Here is a 16,206-nt window from a genome sequence, read left to right as displayed (position 1 = left end):
ATTTGTATTATAAAATGTATACATTTATATATATATATATATATATATATATATAAATATCATACAAAAAATAATTGATAAAATAAATATATTCTATAGAATAACGGAAACATATATAAAGTAATGTAATTATATAACAATCCACGATTTAAACATTTAAATTTAGCGCCGAATATATAAGCGCCATTTTTTTCAATATGGCGTTCATATTGCAACAAAAGAAAATCAGTTTCTATCTAGATAATAGAAGATTTATGATTCGTATATAAGTTAACGGTTCGAATCTTAACGGTTAAAATAAAAAATATCAAAACGGTTAAATAATAAATATCAATAATAAATATCTCAAAATGTATATTAAATCTATGGTATTAGAAGGTTTTAAATCTTACGGTAAGAGAATAGAGATAAACGACTTTGATAAGGAATTCAACGCTGTCACAGGATTTAATGGAAGCGGTAAATCAAATATTTTAGATGCTATATGTTTTGTTTTGGGTATTACAAATCTCAGTCAGGTAAGGACGGATTATTATTAATTATTATCAATTATGTTAGGATTACCATATCATCTTTTTTCATTTTCATATTTTTCAAATATATATATATATATATACATAAAAGATTACGAATACGCTCTCAGTTGTTGGTATTGTTCAATTGCGCTGGGTTCTTACGACATGAAATTTGAAGAGCGCAAAAGCTGCAAAAATGTCTGGTTTGTTTTCTCATCGGAGAAAAGTAAAATTTATGTCCTTTATTTAGCGTCTCTTATTTTCTATCAAATGCCATTTTATCGTATTGTGACAAAAGGACAAAATAAATCCTAATATTTTAAATCTTAATTATGTTATATTTTCTATATTATAATATTATAATTCTACAGGTACGCGCTACATCTTTACAAGATTTAGTATACAAGTCTGGTCAAGCGGGTATACAGAAAGCAACTGTTACAGTAATATTCGATAACCATGATCTTGAGTCATCGCCTATCGGATACGAGCATCACAAAGAACTTGTCATAACAAGACAAATAATTATCGGTGGGAAAAATAAATATATGATTAATGGATCTAACGTGCCTAATAAAAGAGTTCAAGATTTGTTTTGTTCTGTACAATTAAATGTAAATAATCCTCACTTCCTAATAATGCAAGGCAGAATTACCAAGGTGTTGAATATGAAACCATTAGAAATTTTATCTATGATTGAGGAGGCGTCAGGAACACGCATGTATGAAACGAAAAAACAAATATCTCTTAAAACTATTGAAAAAAAAGAAAATAAATTGAAAGAAATAAATAATGTATGTAATATATAAAAGTCCTTCTAAAAGTAAATCTATCCTCGTGTTTTATTTTCAAATGTATTGATTTGCAATGTATTATTTTATCGTAGGTTCTGGAACAAGAAATAGCACCAAAGTTGAAAAAACTTAAAGAGGAAAGGTTTCATTACATGGAATTTCAAAGAGTCCAACGAGAATTAGACCATTATAACAGATTAAATATTGCTTGGGAGTACGTTCAAACAATAAGAAGCAATGATGAGGCAGAAGAGCAAGCGCAGCATACTAAAAATCAAATAAATGAGAAAATGAAAAGAATTAGTATCGGGAGCAAGGAGATAGAAGAAATTAATATGAAATTGAACGAGATGAATAAGATAAAAAACGCGGTTAGTAAATAAGTAATCTGTAGATATTTTTATATTTTTATGTAATATCTAGACATATATCTAGACATTGCTTTATTTTTCTCTTTCTCATTTAGGAATTTGGTGAACAATTAGGAAAATTAGAGGACGAATTAAAAGACGTGGAAAAAGAGCAATTTAAAATAACGGCCAAATTTAATGGCAATAAAGAAGATATTAAAGCTGCAGAAAAGACGGCAGAACAATTAAAAACGAACATTAACGACGAAGAGGAAATATTGCTCGTTAAAGAAAAAGAATTTGAAAAGGTAGAAAGTTTGTTTAAAGAATTAAAAGAAAATGACGAAAAGGATTCTGTAGCGCTAACGGCTGCCCAAGAAAGATATCAAAAGATTAGTTCAGGATTATTGCAAACCGAGAATGGTGAAAATGCAACGTTGGAGCAACAGTTGATAAATGCCAAACAGTACGTAACTCAAGCGCAAACAGAGCTCCAGCAGTCGCAAATGAGCTTGGATCATGCTAAAACACAATTGAATACTAAATTAAAAGACATGCGCAATACGGAAGATGAATATAGAAAAGATAGTAAAGTTCTCGAGAAGAAGGAAACAGAGTTGAAGAACTTGGAAGATCAATTGAGACGGATTAATTACAAAGACCGTTCGGAAGAGCTCCAAGCACATAAGCATACGTTAAAAAATGAAATAAGATCTTTGCAAGAGAAAATAGATCTATTAGAACAGCGATATCCTAGACTTAGGTTTTATTATAAAAAGCCAGATCTCCATTTTAAAGAGGATTCCGTTAAGGGTCTGGTCTGTACGTCATTGAAGATTAAAAATAAAGATGCTGCGTATGCTTTAGACTTAGCTGCAGGTGGAAAGGTATATTGTTGTAAACATTATATAAATAAAAACTTATTTCTATAATATTATATATAATGAGAGAGAGAGAGAGAGAGAGAGAGAGAGAGAGAGATATTATAAAAATTAAACATTTCTTGTCTATGTTTATTTAGCTTTACAATGTAATAGTCGATACAGAACGTAACGGTATGAAATTGTTGGAACATGGTCAGTTACAACAACGCATCACGATTATTCCGCTTAACAAAATAGACGGAAGACTTATGGATAGCCATATAATCGAATTAGCGGAACAATTAGTTGGCGCCGATAAGGTTCAACCGGCTTTGTCGCTTATAGATTTTTCAGAAGAAATTAGACCAGCGATGACTTGGATATTTGGTCAGATTTTTATATGTAAAGATATGGAGACTGCAGAAAAGATAGCTTTTCACAAAAAGATCATGAAAAAATGCGTGACCCTGGAAGGTGATATGTTTGATCCTGTCGGTACGTTGTCCGGTGGTGCAGCATCTAAAACGGAATCTGTTCTTCTTAAAATTGAAGAATTGAATGTAACGAAAGATCTATTGAAACAAAAACAACAAGATTTGTTAAAGATCGATGAGGATCTAATAATAAATGAAAAAGCAAGAGAAAAATATGCCTTGTTAAAGGATAAATACGATTTAATAAAATATGAAATCGATATGGTACAACAACGATTACAACAAACGATGCATCATAAGACTAAAGAGGAGGTACATTAATAAGAGATTTCTTTAGATTAGGGATTAGCAGCTAATTTAAATCATTTTTCAGATGAAAAACTTATCCTTTTTCTTTCTTTTTTCTGTAATCTTTTTGTAGGTAGAGTTATTGAAGACAAATATTGACAATCTGATGAAACATATAGATGCAGCTAAAACTTTGGAAAGAGATAACTTAATAAAGACTAAAGAATTGGAATGTCAATTGAAAGATGTTGTTAATATTCGCGAAAATCAATTAAAAGAAGCTGAGAATCTATTAACGACCTTAAAAAGGAAAGCTGAAAAGAGTCGTGCCGAGTGGCAAAAACGGGAAGAAAAATTTAAAACGCTCGAGTTGGAGATGAAAGAGTTAAGAGAAATTATCCAAGCTGGGAAACAACAATTAGTTAAGGTCGAAGATAAATTAATTGAGCTCAATGAAATTGGAAATGCTTTTGCACAAGAACTCGAAGAAATTAATGCCAAGGTAAAAAACTCAAGAGATCGAGTTAAAGAACGAAAGCAAATTATAAATCAACAGAACGAGGAGATGCAAAAGTTAAAAGCAAAAAAAGAAAATATCACCAAACAAAAAAGTGAAGACGAATTGGAAATAAAAACGTTAAATCATCAAATAATTTCGTTTAAAGAGTTTACTTCAAAATGCACATGCAAGCTTATAGATCTAAAGAAACAATATCGGTGGATAGAAGAGGATAAGCAATACTTTGAAAAAGCAGGTATTGCAAATTCCAAGGATGCTTAATTTAGAAATAGTCCTTTATAATATATATCAGACAGAGTATATTTATATTATATTCTAGGTGGCATGTATGATTTCAAAGTTAACGATCCAGGAGAAGTGGATAAAAAATTAAAGCAATTGCGAACAGAGTGCAAAGAGTTGAAACGTAATGTCAACATGCGAGCAATTAATCTTTTGGGTAAAGAAGAAGAACAGTATAACGATATGATGAAAAAGAAGAAAATAGTTGAAAATGACAAGAAAAAAATACTCGAAACAATCCAATATTTAGATAGAAAGAAAAAGGAGGCGTTGCAGAAAGCTTGGGAACAAGTAAGTGATAATAAAATATATAATATACAATAATTATTTGCCTTCTTTACTTTTTTTCTCTTCGCTTTCCTTCTTACCTTCTCTACTTTGGATATTACATATATTTTCTAGGTAAATAGAGACTTTGGATCAATATTCAGTAGTTTGTTGCCAGGAACTGATGCTAAGCTTGTACCTCCCGAAAATCAAACAATTACAGAGGGATTAGAAATAAAAATTGGATTTTCTGGAATTTGGAAAGAATCGTTGGGAGAATTGTCTGGCGGTCAAAGATCCTTAGTCGCTTTGTCTTTAATATTAGCTATGCTTTTATTCAAGCCAGCTCCGCTTTACATTTTAGATGAGGTAGATGCAGCTTTGGATCTTTCTCATACAGAAAACATAGGTAAAATGTTGAAGAGACATTTTAAACATTCACAGTTTATTGTTGTGTCATTAAAAGATGGTATGTTCAATAATGCCAATGTATTATTTACAACAAGATTCGTTGATGGAATGTCAACGGTTATTAGAACAGAGAAATCTAAACCAAAGTAATAATATTAAGATATATTATAATATAATCCTAATGTAAATATAATCCTTTTTTTACTTTTCCACTTATTGTATATTAATGTGTAGCTTTGACCGCTTCTTTAATGCATCCTTTCATCTGAAATAAATTCAGAAATTCATTTTAAATGAAAGTACAAAGTCTATAAGTACAAAAAAAATAATATTTATATGTATGATGTATATTTGAATAGCAAGAGATCAAATTCTTAGCCAAAAATGATAATTAATCCTTAACATCGCAAAAAACGTTATTTCGTTGTAATATAATTCAAAATGGTTTAATCGAGAAACAAACAAGGACAATTAAGGAAATATTATCGTAAGGCCTTGCATTTAAAAATAAAGATCTAGCATTATCCGACAATTTATTAATATATAAGTATGCTAAATAACTGAATGAGAACGGAGTGGTTCGGCGTGTAAAGATTCTGCAGAAAAGAATAAATATATAGAATTAATCGTAGAATTGATAAATAATCTATATATCGTTAAAATATCATTTGACTTAATTCTCTGTTAATTAGCTAATAATAATAATAATAATATTCGTAGCTAATATCAAAATTGTTTAAAAATATCTTAAATACATATGTATTTGATATTGAATGTAAGAATTAAAACATTAGTGTAGGCTTTGAACACCGAGTGGCGCTATTTCCGGATATCCGCCATCTTGTTAAATTATGTTGTGACCACTGTCTCTTCCGCTAAAAACATTTGTACGGAAACGGTAGTTCTGTGTTGATCGAGAAATATTTAGTTATGTTATATTCGATTAAAAGTATGACGTGCCTACTTTGGGACTTTGTTAAATAACACGAGTTATCTTAAAACAAACACGTTCAAATAATATTATTCAATTGAAAATTTCTTGGTTACTACAGAGGTAAATAATATATATATATATAAAAAAAAATATATATTTTTCTTAAACAAAATATTTTCTTCACATTTCTCTTATCATGGACTTTGTATCCATTTTATTCTTTTGTCTAAGTTTCATCTGCTATTTCCTGTAAATCTTCCTGTACAAAATTTCATTATACTCAATCTTGTGGCGCAATTTTTCTATTACTTTAAGTAACATTTATTTTTATTTAATACGTCACGTCGTCGTCTACAATATGTTATATACAATATTTTATATATGTAACGTGTTCATCTAAGTGAATGATTCAAGTCATATATTGTTATTAGATCTGTATTGTTCTAATATAATAAGGTTAGTTGATTTTTTGGACAATAGTACTAGTTACTAGATATGCGATAAAAGTTAATATAAAGATTAAATTATTAAATATTTTATATGCCTTGTATAAGAGCATATAATGGAACAGCTTACATTCTTTCATAAGCATTTCATAAGCCCAATTGGTAATGCGATGATAGTAAACGTATAAGATATATCACTCGGAGACCCTTATTATAGAAAATTAACTGATGTCAATTGAACGTGTCTTGAAAAACACAGAATATTCAAAGAGAACAATTAAAAAAAAAAGATAAAAATAGTAATATGCAGCGAATGTGGTTTATAGAAAACAAAGGAGAGAAAGTCAAACTACTACAGGCAGCGTCCAAAGGTACTTCCATCGACGTAACATCTAACAATATTTTATCCAACATGAGGGGTTCCAAGAGAGACTGGGTATTTAGAGTACAGGTAGGTGATTGCGCACAAATTTTTCTTATTTTATTATTATGTTATATATATTTAATAAATGTTTTAAAAAATAAAACATTGTTACAAAATAAAATCATGACGTATTTAGGTGTCGGATTTGGAAAAAAACGAATGCTTGTACGTTGTGGGAAATTTACCTGAATTAGGGACATGGAATCCTAATCAGGCAATCCAAATGTTTCAAGAATACAATGCTCAAAATGTTTCCGATGGTAAGAGCAAAAGTGAACTTTGCGATGCCGATGCATGCGCAGAAGCAGGAGATGGTATTTGTAATGAAATAGATAAGTAAGCGATAGCGAAATATAATATTTTACACATAATTATTCTGTCGCATGCCTTATGTGTTATTCTAATTGGATTATTTCTAATTATAATTTTAAGATTATTTGTAAGAACATTAATATTTCAGAGGACAAATTTTTTCTCAAAAGATTACACTACCCGTTGATGCTGATGTAGATTATCGATATTTTATTGCTGTTATTTGCCAATCCAATGGTACTAAAAATTCTGCCAAGACTCTTATTATACGAAAATGGGAAACTCACACGATACCTCGTCAGATTAAGAAAAATCGTATGTTTATAAAATATCAAATATGTTAAATATTAGTATGATTTCTTTTTATAATTATTTTGTTATTCTTTTTTTCTTGTTGTTGTTTTCCAGTGCCTGGTAACTTCGTTAATAACGCATTGCCAAATTCAGAAATATTTGGTTGTTACAATGGTTATTGTAAAGTCGAACGTGGTTGGCTTACGGATGAGACTGTGATACAATTTAAACTTTTTTATAATCCAATTAAATTATGGAAACAGCGGTTGCAAAATAGAATAGTGCACATTAAGGTATAATTGTTATATTTAATTTTTTATTTATCATTGAACAAAATAAGTAAAATAAAATAAGATTTAGTCAAATAGGGAATAATTTCATTATTATAATGCAGATGACTCCAGTAAATTTAATTAGGCAGCACTCTTTAGAATTACAACAGTTTGGAAATGATTGTATCGATGATAGCCTTTCTATGGATACTCAAGACATCGATCAATCTGCTTTTAGTATTACAGAAATTGCTGTAAGCATATATTATCTTATTTTTCAATAATGACATATCCAAAATTTGTTAAATAATAACTCTTTGTATTATTCTTTATTAAAGGTAATGAACGATGAAGAGACCCGCTTTAAATATCAGGAACAATTTGGTCGAGCTTGCAAAGAAGACGAATTTATTATCTTCAACGTTGCTGTTCGTTATCCCGAAACAATTGTAAGTTATAATACTGATTTTTCGAACGGAAGAACAATAGATGCATAAATACGTGATAAGCCATTGGCTGGTATTTATTGCTTACAGAATATATTGTTCGTTTGATTTAAATTAATATACATATTATAATTATTAACTCTATACCGAAGAATAATTAATAATAGCAGATCGATGGTGATTCACAAATAGTCATAAATAATATAGATAAATCACAGGGAAAAAATAAGTATTGACCAAATTTTCAGTATACCACCAGTAGGCTGGCACAACATCTTCTATCGCGATATATTACAAATTATTTGATAAAAGATAATTAAACTTGTTCAGCAGTTATTACTCTCCTTGGAATCTGCCAACGAGCTCGCACGGTCTGACATGGACAGAAGAGACATCCTTCTGCTTATACAAAGCAAGACTTCTTCCGGTGCTATCGATGCTTAAGCATCGTCCTCCACTTTACACTTGTGTCACACGACATCACACAGAGATATGATGGTGTTGATTGTCGTTTAACCTATCCATTCCCATCCTTTGACTATTGTCTTTCGTAAATCTTTGTTATATATCGTTTACAAATTTGAATTATTTCTTTTTATAATCGTATGCAATAGAGAGTATTTATATCAAACAACTTGGTAATACGCGTGAGATTGATTTACGTTAGAGTCATAGTCATCCTAGAAAAAAGCCAATCCTTCAAAGTTTTGTGATGTCAACGCTATCACATCTCATAAACATCTGTGTGCGTCAAAAATGGTGAGATTCCCATCACTCCACTATATCCTATTAGATGTATTACTAATATTTTCTAGCTCTGACCAACTCTAATGTACCGTACGCGCGATGCCGTTGCGCAGGCAATGTAAGACCAAGCTGTCCATATCTTCCGAATCTGAATTGCAAATTTTGCAAATATTTTATTTCTAAATTAAACTATATGAATGATCGGCAGGTGTTGCGGAATTTCCTCCGTCACCAGGCAGTGTACAGCAGTCGGCAATTATTGTTTTGGTTCATTGCTAGATTATGTAGGAAATAAATTATGTCTCGAGATTTTTTTTCCGTTGCACTTTTCAACAAATAGCGATGAATAGAATTAAATAGGTGGTACCATGATATATAACAAATATATTTATGAACAAAACTATAATTTAATTCCTACACTTTGTGCGTGATCAAGGAATATACCTTTAATTAGTTTTTATCAGAACGTTTAATTGAAAGTATCAATTTGTTTGCTTAATGCAGTTACATTGCTAATGAACCGACAGGTAAATGCATAATAGTAAGTTCATCGATGTTAAAATCTCCTTGATCACTGTAATTTCTTGATGTTAAAATAAGTCTTAGGATTTATGACCAATAATTTATATACATAATTTAAGTTAGATATATCAAATAGAATATTGTTTCAGGCATATTTAGTAGACTACTACGTATACAGTTCGAGGAGTTTCCCTGGCGAGCCACCAAATCATATTGGATTTAGTTACATCTTGCCTAGTACACTGCAATCTAGTGTTGGAATGCTGACAGTGCCGATTACTAGCACAAGACATAGACCAATTGGTAAAGAATTTACTTCATTTATCGCTAGATTGATTCAATAACAAGACATTAACATATTAATACATTTATATTGTAGGACAATTAACAATCGAATATTTAGTAATAAAACCAATCCCAAATTATCCATGGGATATGAGTATTTCATATACAAAGCATTGGGAACAAAGATGGTCCGGTTTGGATGTTGGTCATAGAGGACTCGGCACTTCTTTTAAATATGAAACAAAAAAGTAAGTGTCTGATAATTTTAAGAACAACATTAATACAATAATTATACGTTTGTGAAAAAATATGAATTTGAAAAATATGAATGAACAATTTTTGTTCTTTTGTTACACAGTTGTGCCAACCTAAGGGAAAACACTTTAGCATCTTTAAAAACTGCATCATATCACGGTGCTGATATGGTAGAATTTGACGTTCAATTATCGAAAGATCTCGTGCCAGTTGTATACCATGATTTTTATGTATCAATTTCATTAAAACGTAAAAAACAGATAGAAGCAATGGACACGTTAGAGATACCAGTAAAGGAACTAACTTTGGAACAACTTCATCTATTGAAGGTATTTTGATAGTATTATGTTATCATTTTAGACATATATTTGTCATTATAGAAATTGAAGTTTATGCATTATATTCATTTTCTTGTAGTATTACAATTAGATAATATTTAAAAATATAGGATGTATATATGATATTATCAGTTTTAACGAAATAATTTGTCATTATATATTTCATCATGATCTATACTTAAAAATTATAAAGATAAATAAAATAAATATCCTATTAAAAAAAAAAAAAGTCATTGAAATAATCAATAAAACAGTGTAATATTATTTCAGACGTGTTCGGATCGTGTTCGAAAATCAACTAATATCACATAAAATGTCATTAACTTTCATATAGCATCTATTTACAGAGTACGGCTTAATTTTAATGCTTTTTCTTTTTTGCTTTCAATGTGCATTTATTCTTTCTTTGATTATTTTTTCGAAACAAACAGTCAGTCCAGAGAAGCACATTATATAAAACCATAAGTTGTCATATATTTATAAATTCCTTAATATGATATGTCCGTTCGTGTTTGTCTATTTTTAATATTCAACAGGACTTTTATTACCCGGGCGACTCGTTGGGTAAGGTGCTGTATTTCGTTGATAAAAGTGAGCAGGGGGTAAACCAATTGGTGAGCTTTCATGTCGCTTTTGCAACTTGGCTTATTGCCAAAAATGAATTGGTCAGATGTCTGAATAACTCGATGCATGCTTATTATATGATTATCATTAAATAATGAATTCTGACAGTATTGAACTTTTTGTTTTCCTTTCAAATTAATACGTCATTTTCTATAATATAGATCGATTACTTACCTGTCGTAAATATAAAGAAAAAAATATTCAAAGTTTCATCGCGTATCATTAAAAGATATACATATAAAAATATGTCATTGTCAAGGCAACATTTAGCAAAATGAATTGTTCACAGAGTTACTTCGACAAGTCGATCGCTTTTGAATAATCACACATTCACCAGTTTCACCCCTTTTTAACGTGCATTCAAATATAAATGATATTTATTAAAATCATTCATGGGAATACAGCCACTTTTACCATAGCATGTGTTACCAATGTTACAAAGGATATGTTATGATGCTTTCAAAAAAATATCTTTTTGCAAATCATTTATTTGATGCTCGGTTCACGAATTCAATAATAAAGAATAGCACCCTCAAGAGTTTACTATAGTTCGATTGTTTTCTTAACGGATACGTATATTTTGTATAGGTTTACCACGTGGCTGAAGGTAGAGAAAAAATTGCTCGATTTTTTGATGAAGATCTAGAAGACCATCAACCATTTCCTACTCTTCAAAGTGTACTTCTCGAGTTAGAGCCACATGTTGGATTCAATATTGAAATTAAATGGACTATGCAGTTAAAGGTTCAATATGTTCCAATTATATTTCAAAATAATAGACTTATATTATCACGTTAATAAGACATGTTATTTTCAATAGGATGGTACATTCGAGCTCAATCATCCATTCGATCTTAATATGTATTTGGATATTATATTGAAAGTTGTTTTGGAATATGGAGGCGACAGGAAAATAGTCTTCTCATCCTTCAATCCTGATATTTGTGTTATGATACGTTTGAAACAAAACAAATATCCAGTAGTATTTTTAACTCAAGGTGTAACTACGAAGTATCCAACGTATCACGATCCCAGATGCCAGACAATACCAATGGCTATAAGACACGCATTGTCGTCTGATATTTTAGGAATTAATGTGCATACCGAGGATATTCTTAGAGATCCTTCTCAAGTCAAATTAGTAAAAGACGCTGGTTTAATTATTTTCTGTTGGGGCGATGATAATAACGATACAGATACTATTCGTCACCTTAAAAAACTTGGTCTACACGCAGTTATATATGATAAGTTAGTAAATTTAATGAATACTCTAGCGTATATTGGAAAATATGTGTAGCATATAGTTACTCCAATGTTAATAATAAAACACATTTTTGTTTGTTCGTTTTTTTTTTTAGAATGGACGTATATAATTCAAAAGATGTTAAGGAAAGTATATTCTTAGTGGATGCAAGGGAAAATCAAAAAGCTTTAATAGCTTTGGCGCAATCTAGTCAAGCGGGTAATACGCAACAAAATCCAATTATTTCTGATTCGATTAATATGGATTATAACGCAGATAAGGTATATTCCTTGTCTTATTTAAACGTGCTTAACGTGCGAAGCAAAGATTTTTAAATTCATCCAATATTATTTTATTTGTTATCTGTTCTATCTTTTTTAGGAATATTTTGTAGATCTTAATAAGACACGAAATTTATTATCAACTTCAACGGCAACATCCCTATCGTCTCTTACTAACAGCAGCACTGCTTGTGACAATATATCCATGATTAAAATGCCATCTTCTTGGCAACAACATTTAGGAAAAAATGAACTTGGTGGAGATTTTAACGTGTGCGCTAAATCTTTTGGAAATCCGGTCAAAGCTATTGATATCTCTGATATAGTATGTGGCCAAGCCACTGCCTTGCCCGAAGCCGCCTATGGAGAAGATGAATCTGCAAAGGATTGTCTTTGATGTTTCTCATTGAAAAATTCCTTCATTTCTTGGTTTTAATGCATAATAAGAAGCACATTTGGAGAATAGGATAAACGAAATAAGACAAAAAAAATGACAATTTTATGAATAAATCAATATGTCAATTTCCAACAATGTTTATAATAGAATAGAGACTATCGTTGTTTAGATTATTTTTATCAATTTGCGTTATATTAAAATAACAACTCGTATGACCATATATATGAAGAATATTTATAAGTAACAGTTAATCTCAAATTCAAATCGATTCGTCTGTGTTTCTGATCTTCTATTATTTATTCCAATATTCTAATCTTTTTATTGGAAAAACAAATTGTACTTCAACATAAGTTAGCCTGTTTGGTTCCTTTAAAAAGAAAATAAGGAGAGGAAAATTTACAAAATATTTTTACTTACCTATTTTTCACTGTTTTCACGATAGAAGTATATCCGTATTACATAACGCGATAAAAATTTACATTGCAATAGTCATGTCTCTTCCATGTAACTTTTTATGCATAAAGATGATTTTATTCTCGTGTCATATAATTGGATACTCTTAAACTAATTCAATCTATTTATAATCGTATATATTGTATTAATGCAAATTACATAATTAATATATCCGATTGCTTTTCCATTCTATAGGTTCAATCCTAATATGAAATTGTATAGTTACATTTAGGACTGCCATTAAACACAGTAATTAAAAGCGAACCAAACATGCTAACGACGTTCAAAGTTCCGATTTACAAATAAATGATAACATATACGTGAGTGTATATAATGAGAATGAGAATGAGAATGAGAATGAGAATAAGAATGAGATAACGTAATTATTATACTACGACTATAATATTACCGTCTATTTAACAATTTTATGACGGATTTTACAATAAAACATTTGGAATGATTCATTTTATTATTCATTCCAAATATGTATGTATAATATCAAAGGGATATTTTATAAATGCTAGTAACGAGAGTTACAAGTAGATAATAATTCTAATTTCTAACAAATTGTCGCGAGTAGTAGGGATAATGGCGAGAGTTCAACTTTTTAGTACAAATCTTTGTAGGTATATTTTTATTTAAACTGTAGCAAATGTAAATTTCCTTATTAAAAAAAAGAAGAAATAAATAACGAATACGAGGTAAAAGTTGTTTAGTACTGCTATTAGCGTGTACTGCGTTGCCAAACACGAGATCGAGCTTCTATTTCGACTCGCAGTTTTGATGGAATCCAATCGAATGAGAAGCAAGCTACGTGTTACGTTAACAACAAGAGTCTCAACTCCTGACACCAAAGCACATATAGTAATGTGGTGTTACTTGCCCTGACAAGCCAAGGATGGATCTTTCCTTATAAAATACCACACAAAACAATAATACAGAGCTTAACGTTTAACAAATATTTTCAAAATTTAGGAAATTAGCGGAAAATCATCTCAAGTTGCTGGTTCGCCCGAGCGAAAAAGGCCTCGAATGCAAAGGGTTAAAATAATATAAGGTACATTTTCTTTTTAAATAATTATACAATACAGTACGAATGGTCACCGTAAATATAGGCAGGTATTGAAACAAAATCGAAGAATATTTTTCTTCTGCTTGACATTACATTTCAATTTTTTTGAATATCATGCTTTAATGGTAACATATATATAATTTATTATTATTAATAACGTTATTATATATAAAAAGAACAAAAAATCTAAATATAAATATTGAATATAAGTCAACGAAGAGAGATGTCTATGACATACTTATGTATGTACTTACTTTAGATACTTTTCTTTCGAATAATTTCAATAAAACAATATTTTTTTTTTTTTTACTTTTATATCGGTGCTTGACACTTGCATTTATTATTTTCAAAGATCGTTTTCGATCGTTGATATTGCGTAAACGAATGATTACATGTAAATAGCATGATTTCGAAAAAAAATGAATGAGCGTAATAATAATAATGAAATTAATAATAAATAGCACGTCCTGGCCGATATCTTCTATCGAAGAAAAATCGAAATGTTGATTTTACACAAAAATGTGAATTTTTCTCCCGTTTCATATTTTTCCACACGGACTACACATATACGCACGAATATATGTATATGTGTATTTATGCATGTTTATTACTGTTATGAAAAAAAAAGATGATCAATCTAACGTGTATATATATATATATATATATATATATATATACATAAAAATGTTTTACACTCATAAATCGTATTCAATGAAGAAAATTTCGATTATTAATCCCTCTTATTGTTAGGAATGAAATTCGTCGTATATTGCCTTCGATAAGTATGTCCCTTATTGTTAGTATTATTACGAGATGTTCTTATATTAGTATATAAGTAATTAACGGGGATATGTAAGAGCTACAATTTTATGTACGTTTTATCTTTGGTATGACATTATGTATATATATATGTATGCAGTTTATGTATGTATGTTGCGTTGTCTATTATGTTCACATCACATCTCTTCTTCTATATTTTGTATGTGTGTGTTCATGTGTATTAGTTTTATTTTTATTCATTTATTTTTTAATCTTAAGTACATTATATTATAATCCTAACATTTGAGTTTTTTTTCTTTCTTTCTTTCTTTCTTATTTTTTTTTCTTTTTATTACTTTTTCACGACCATTTTTCTCTCTCTCTCTCTCTCTCTCTCGCTCTCTCTCGCTCTCTCTCTCTCTCTCTCATTTGCGCCGATATAAGCTGAACTATTATTAAATATATATTCTCTTCTTAATTAATCGCTGATTAATTAAGATAGTTTTATTATCTTAGAAGAAAAAAAAACACGTGTCTCGCAGGAGATCGATCAGTAATGACAATAAATATCGGAATTATACATACAACGAAAAAGTTTCGTGCATTGTTGTACCCTTCTTCTTCGTTGCCCGTTAAAAACTCGATTATTTTCGAAACGAGTATGTGAGTCCCATTTGGATGGAAGAAATCTTAGTATTTGAAAATGGACATCGAATAAGCCAATTATATATATATGTATATATATATATGTACACATGTATGTTGTACTTGTTTGTATTTTTAAATGAAATTATTTCACATCGAGTCTCCATGATAATCTAATAATTTTTCATATATTGACAAAGCATAATTCAAATATTAATGACTAAGAATCGATTAATAATATTATCACTTCAGATCGGCACGCACAGATGCCTAATTAAATTAGATTATTTGTTATCTTCTGGTAACACATATTTATCACTGCCGACTATAATTAAACTTCTGTTCGAAGTTTGAAAATCACAGAAGATAATTTTTAAAGTCGCATGTAAGTAGACTTTGTGTGTGTGTGTGTGTGTGTGAGTGCGTGTGTGCAATGTGTGCTGCATTGTTTGCGTATGTAACAAAACAATTGTCGATTATGTATGTGTTTGATCTTTATTTTTTTTTTGCATATGGCAGCATACGTTTTACGTTTAAACTCTTCTTTTTTTTATCTTTTCTTCTTCTTCTTCTTCTTCCTCTTCTTCTTCTTCCGTTTCTTATTTATTAATTTATTAATTATTTTTAGTATTATGTATTTCTTCTTGATTTTAATTACGATTATTAACTTCGGTCAATCAATCAATCAAGCTCTAAAGAAATATTGAAAAAACGATAAGTACAGGATATGGAA

The 16,206-nt window shown here is 29.7% G+C and overlaps 2 protein-coding genes across 4 annotated transcripts; both read left to right on the top strand.

Annotated features, from left to right (window-relative positions):
* The first annotated feature begins 238 nt into the window (after positions 1-238).
* On the top strand, positions 239-5,355 carry LOC122514282 (structural maintenance of chromosomes protein 2). Of its 2 annotated transcripts, XM_043631011.1 has the most exons (9): positions 439-518; positions 625-741; positions 887-1,309; positions 1,402-1,680; positions 1,776-2,546; positions 2,681-3,268; positions 3,378-3,999; positions 4,084-4,337; positions 4,449-5,355. In XM_043631011.1, exons 2-9 carry the CDS (start codon positions 712-714, stop codon positions 4,872-4,874), a joined length of 3,393 nt encoding a protein of 1,130 aa, XP_043486946.1. In that variant the 5' UTR covers positions 439-518; positions 625-711; the 3' UTR covers positions 4,875-5,355. The 2 variants fall into 2 exon arrangements, with proteins under 2 accessions (XP_043486945.1, XP_043486946.1); XM_043631010.1 differs by lacking the exon at positions 625-741 and having other exon boundaries at positions 239-518.
* A 203-nt stretch (positions 5,356-5,558) lies between these two features.
* Positions 5,559-13,316, top strand: LOC122514283 (glycerophosphocholine phosphodiesterase GPCPD1-like). 2 transcript variants are annotated; one of them, XM_043631013.1, is made up of 14 exons: positions 5,559-5,778; positions 6,431-6,555; positions 6,665-6,864; positions 6,989-7,155; positions 7,249-7,427; positions 7,529-7,660; positions 7,745-7,855; positions 9,271-9,424; positions 9,501-9,654; positions 9,765-9,990; positions 11,212-11,367; positions 11,444-11,871; positions 11,982-12,147; positions 12,248-13,316. In XM_043631013.1, the coding sequence occupies exons 2-14, from the start codon at positions 6,517-6,519 to the stop codon at positions 12,542-12,544; spliced, it is 2,409 nt and encodes an 802-aa protein (XP_043486948.1). In that variant the 5' UTR covers positions 5,559-5,778; positions 6,431-6,516; the 3' UTR covers positions 12,545-13,316. The 2 variants fall into 2 exon arrangements, with proteins under 2 accessions (XP_043486948.1, XP_043486947.1); XM_043631012.1 differs by lacking the exon at positions 5,559-5,778 and adding an exon at positions 10,536-10,613 and having other exon boundaries at positions 6,074-6,555.
* Positions 13,317-16,206: the final 2,890 nt, after the last annotated feature.

This window comes from Polistes fuscatus, unplaced genomic scaffold (genome assembly GCF_010416935.1).
Source record: "Polistes fuscatus isolate 324 unplaced genomic scaffold, CU_Pfus_HIC Scaffold14, whole genome shotgun sequence".
In the NCBI taxonomy this organism is placed as follows: domain Eukaryota; kingdom Metazoa; phylum Arthropoda; class Insecta; order Hymenoptera; family Vespidae; genus Polistes; species Polistes fuscatus.
This window is presented reverse-complemented; position numbering and strand designations above follow the sequence as displayed.

Coding starts and splice junctions, on each gene's coding strand:
- LOC122514283 (XM_043631012.1), top strand. CDS start 6,409: ATGCAGCGAATGTGGTTTATAGAAAACAAAGGAGAGAAAGTCAAACTA. Junction 7,661..7,744: donor TTAGTATTACAGAAATTGCT/GTAAGCATATAT, acceptor TCTTTATTAAAG/GTAATGAACGATGAAGAGAC. Junction 9,991..10,535: donor AACAACTTCATCTATTGAAG/GTATTTTGATAG, acceptor AATATTCAACAG/GACTTTTATTACCCGGGCGA.
- LOC122514282 (XM_043631010.1), top strand. CDS start 351: ATGTATATTAAATCTATGGTATTAGAAGGTTTTAAATCTTACGGTAAG. Junction 1,681..1,775: donor TGAATAAGATAAAAAACGCG/GTTAGTAAATAA, acceptor TTTCTCATTTAG/GAATTTGGTGAACAATTAGG. Junction 4,338..4,448: donor TGCAGAAAGCTTGGGAACAA/GTAAGTGATAAT, acceptor TATATTTTCTAG/GTAAATAGAGACTTTGGATC.